The sequence below is a fragment of the Zophobas morio genome, unplaced genomic scaffold, assembly GCF_036711695.1.
Source record: "Zophobas morio isolate AGI-343-1 ecotype UQ-CSIRO unplaced genomic scaffold, CSIRO_AGI_Zmor_V1 ptg000183l, whole genome shotgun sequence".
Classification (NCBI taxonomy): domain Eukaryota; kingdom Metazoa; phylum Arthropoda; class Insecta; order Coleoptera; family Tenebrionidae; genus Zophobas; species Zophobas morio.
The window spans coordinates 1-3,597 of NW_026972287.1; the positions used below are offsets into that span (position 1 = coordinate 1).

The 3,597-nt window shown below is 34.8% G+C and overlaps 1 protein-coding gene across 1 annotated transcript; it reads left to right on the top strand.

Annotated features, from left to right (window-relative positions):
- Window positions 1-520: 520 nt before the first annotated feature.
- On the top strand, window positions 521-2,168 carry LOC135145778 (uncharacterized). Its single transcript, XM_064077917.1, has 2 exons — window positions 521-1,834; window positions 2,151-2,168. Exons 1-2 carry the CDS (start codon window positions 521-523, stop codon window positions 2,166-2,168), a joined length of 1,332 nt encoding a protein of 443 aa, XP_063933987.1.
- Window positions 2,169-3,597: the final 1,429 nt, after the last annotated feature.

Consider the following 3,597-nt stretch of genomic DNA (forward strand, 5'->3'; position numbering starts at 1 on the left):
CCCTAACCCTAACCTAAACCCTAACCTAACCCTTAACCCTAACCTAACCTAACCCTAACTCCTAAACCTAACCCTAACCCTAACCTAACCCTAACCTTAACCTAACCCTAACCCTAACCCTAACCCTAACCTTAACCCTAACCCTAACCTAACCTCCCGGATAAAAAAGCCTCTTCCATCATCTTCGTCAACCAAAAAAGAAAAAGAAAAAGAAAAGGGGATTCCAGGCTTAAGAGTGGACATCAAAGACGCAAAGCGAAAGCCAAACGACTTCGGCAAGAAGAAGAAAAGGAATCCTTTATGCAAGCAGCGCCAAAAGACGCAACTTCCATAAAGAAAACCTTCAGAAAAGGAGAAAGTATATCCAATTAATTTTGGACAGACAAAAGGTGTTAATTACGGATGCATATGTCAAAAACTATGCCTTCCATGACTTAACACCTGAGGGGAGATACCTTGGAATCTGAAAACCACTATTGGTCTACGACTCAAGTTTTGTCCTACTCCTCCTGCTCCAACCATGAAGGACTATCAATATACTTTTGACAACATGACCAGAGGAATTCACTTAGCATTCCACTTTGCGGATTTCTCTAATAATTTTGTCAAAACCAATATTTATGTACCCAACAAGTCTTTCATCCCGGACAATGTCCCCGAAGAGGTTATTGATACTTTCAGATGTCTCAAAATTAACTTTTTAGACCAGGTTCGAGATTTCTACAAGAATAGGAAACTATTCAGATGCAATTTAGAATCTGGGCAAAGAGTTTTCTTAAAAGAATTTAAGGATAACAAACATCTCAAAGTCATCAATACTGATAAAAACCAAGGTCCTGCATTAATGACTACAATGCAGTATGTAAATTGGTGTACCGACCATTTACAGCTAAATGCTTATCTCCGAATTCACGAGTGCAATAAAGAGGAGATATTGACAATGTGTCGAGATAAGATCCTTGGTTTTTATCAGCTAGTAAGAAGAAAGATGGGTAAAAATAATGAGTTTATGAAACTGACCAGAATCATCTTGCATGATCTGGATAAGACTAAACTCTGTTATTTTTACGGGTCAGCCAAAGTGCACAAAAACGACTTTCCTAGAACTGCACCAGACATTCGTCCATTAGTAGCATGTGTGAATACACCTATTACTGGTCTGTCGAAATGGTTACACCACTATCTACTACCTATAGTAGAGACCGTCCCTTCTTATATCAGGAATTCTGATGATATCCTGACTGCTATTCAGGGTACCATTTTGTCATCTCACCATGAAATAATATCTTTAGATATTTCAGCCTTATATACTTCCATTCCTACTATGGAAGCATTTAGGGTGATTAAAAAATATATTCTAGAGCATTATGGGCCAATTCAGGGTGGTTTGCTTGTAGAGGCTCTTCATTTAATTCTAAATACAAGTTGTTTTGAATTCTATGATAAGCTCTACATTCAAACGAACGGAATTCCTATGGAGAATCCAGCAGCCCCCAGTATAGCAACACTTTATGTTGCTTACTATGAAGCTATCAAACTATACCCTCTTTTAAAATCCAATGTCATCTTATATAAAAGTTACTTGGATGATGCATTGGTGATTTTAAAAGATAATGGGAGATTCTTAGAGAAAAAAATGCTGGCCATCCTTAACAGTATTCCTGGTCTGAAATGGACTAAAGAATCAATGAAGGATGGTAAATTACAATTCCTGGACATCTGTATTCATACTGATGGGAAGATGGTATGGACAACATCAGCGGAAAAGGATACAAATTTATTTCTATATCCTACCCCTCATTCGGCACACCCGCCAGGAGTTGTAAAAGGTATGGTGAGAAGCTTAGTTTCTAAATATTACCGACAAAATTCTTTTCGCGAGGATTTTGTATCATGTTGTAACAAACTTTTTGCAAGGTTAATGGAGAGGGGTCATTTCAAAAAAAGATTATATGTAATATTTAGATACGCTTTTTCAATGTTATCTAAAAGGACAACAACGATAACAACCATGCCTTTACGAAACATTCCTTTTTTCATATCCGATATGACCCGAACGGACCGAGGCGGAGTTGGATTAGAAATGCCCTTGCCACCAATGTCATATCAGCTATGGCAAATAATTGCCCTATAACGATTGGATATTCCAGACCTCGGAATATCAATGAATTATTGGGTTCGAATCGTTTCGTAAACTCGGAAAGTGGAGCATTATAAATTAGAAAAGGACGATAGCTAGCTAGCCCTGATTCTTTTTTATAATGTTCTAAACCTAATATTAAAGTCATATGCTTTTTTATATGAAATGTTCCCGAACATTTCTAATTATTCTGGAAACTACTTTCCGAGTATAAACCTGAAAAGGTATAAAAGAGACTGAAAAGACCTCTTCTAGAACTTTTCGCTTTTTCGCTTACCACATGCCCTCAAATTCCACTGAAGAAGCCCGGGCAGCAGAAAGGATCCTGATTCAAGATACTTTTTTGAACAATCAGTCAAGCTTGATTCAAGGATACCTCTGGAGATTTTAGCGAAAAACTTTTATTAATAAAACTATTCTATACCGCATACGAAAGTTTATTGATAAAAGAAATAGTTTGAGTATCTTCAAGAAGCTTTATGATAATTTTTGTTTGCAAAGATTATCATTACATCTAACCCTAACCTAACCCTAACCCTAACCCTATTTACTGTTACCATAAGCTTTAAGTTTTTATGGTAAATATCTTTTGCATAAGAGCTTTAGTCTATTAATTTACCTTAACTTTAAAAAATATTATCTTTCTCCACCTCCTCGGTTGTGTGAGGACTATTAACGCTTTGAGTTTATTAAAAGATTAGTCTATTTATTCTTAAAATATATAATTTCCTTAAGTTAAATTAACTGTAAATTCTAATTTCCACTTTTTATTTAATTTCATGCCCCGTTCTCAATTATTCTTGGTTACGTGTCCTATATCATTACTTAAAATTTAGAAAGATTTCCTTTTAGAACCTCTTAATATGGCTTCAACTAAAACCAGAAAATCTTATCTTGAACGCCCAAAAAAAAAAAAAATACATAGAAGATAAGTGGTTAAACCTTGATAGTGACAACATTTTTTTTAGTTGCGCTCTCTCGCTGTTACATACTTCCTTCTCACATACCTCTTTAGCTTTACAGCCCCTCCAGTAATTTTAGCTTTTAAAAGTTTTTTCCCTTAGCAGTGTGCAAGAAGATTTTATCTAATCCTAGCATCGTGGTGTCCCCAATTGGGTTGTTCAATGACAGCTTATGTGTTAAATTAGATAAATATAAATTATGACAGATAAACCCCTTTTTTTTACTTTTTGTAAGTGGTAGTTATTTTCAAATGAATATTAAGAATAAAAGTTTTTTTAGCCAGCCAACATTAAAAAGGTTTAAACGTTTTTAAAGTTAACCTTTTCTTAAGACTAAAACTCTTTAAAAAAAGGAAACTCGCCCTTCTTTTTTTTATTATGACAAAAGTCAAGAACAAGTGGTGTTGCTATAAAATTTCTGCTTGTTTATAAAAGTGTAAATAGAAATGAAAGTCATTTATAAATGGTATCAGAAATAGGGGAATCAATGCACAA

What these genes read in the sequence shown, in the direction of transcription:
- LOC135145778 (XM_064077917.1), top strand. Translation starts at nt 521, where the DNA reads ATGAAGGACTATCAATATACTTTTGACAACATGACCAGAGGAATTCAC.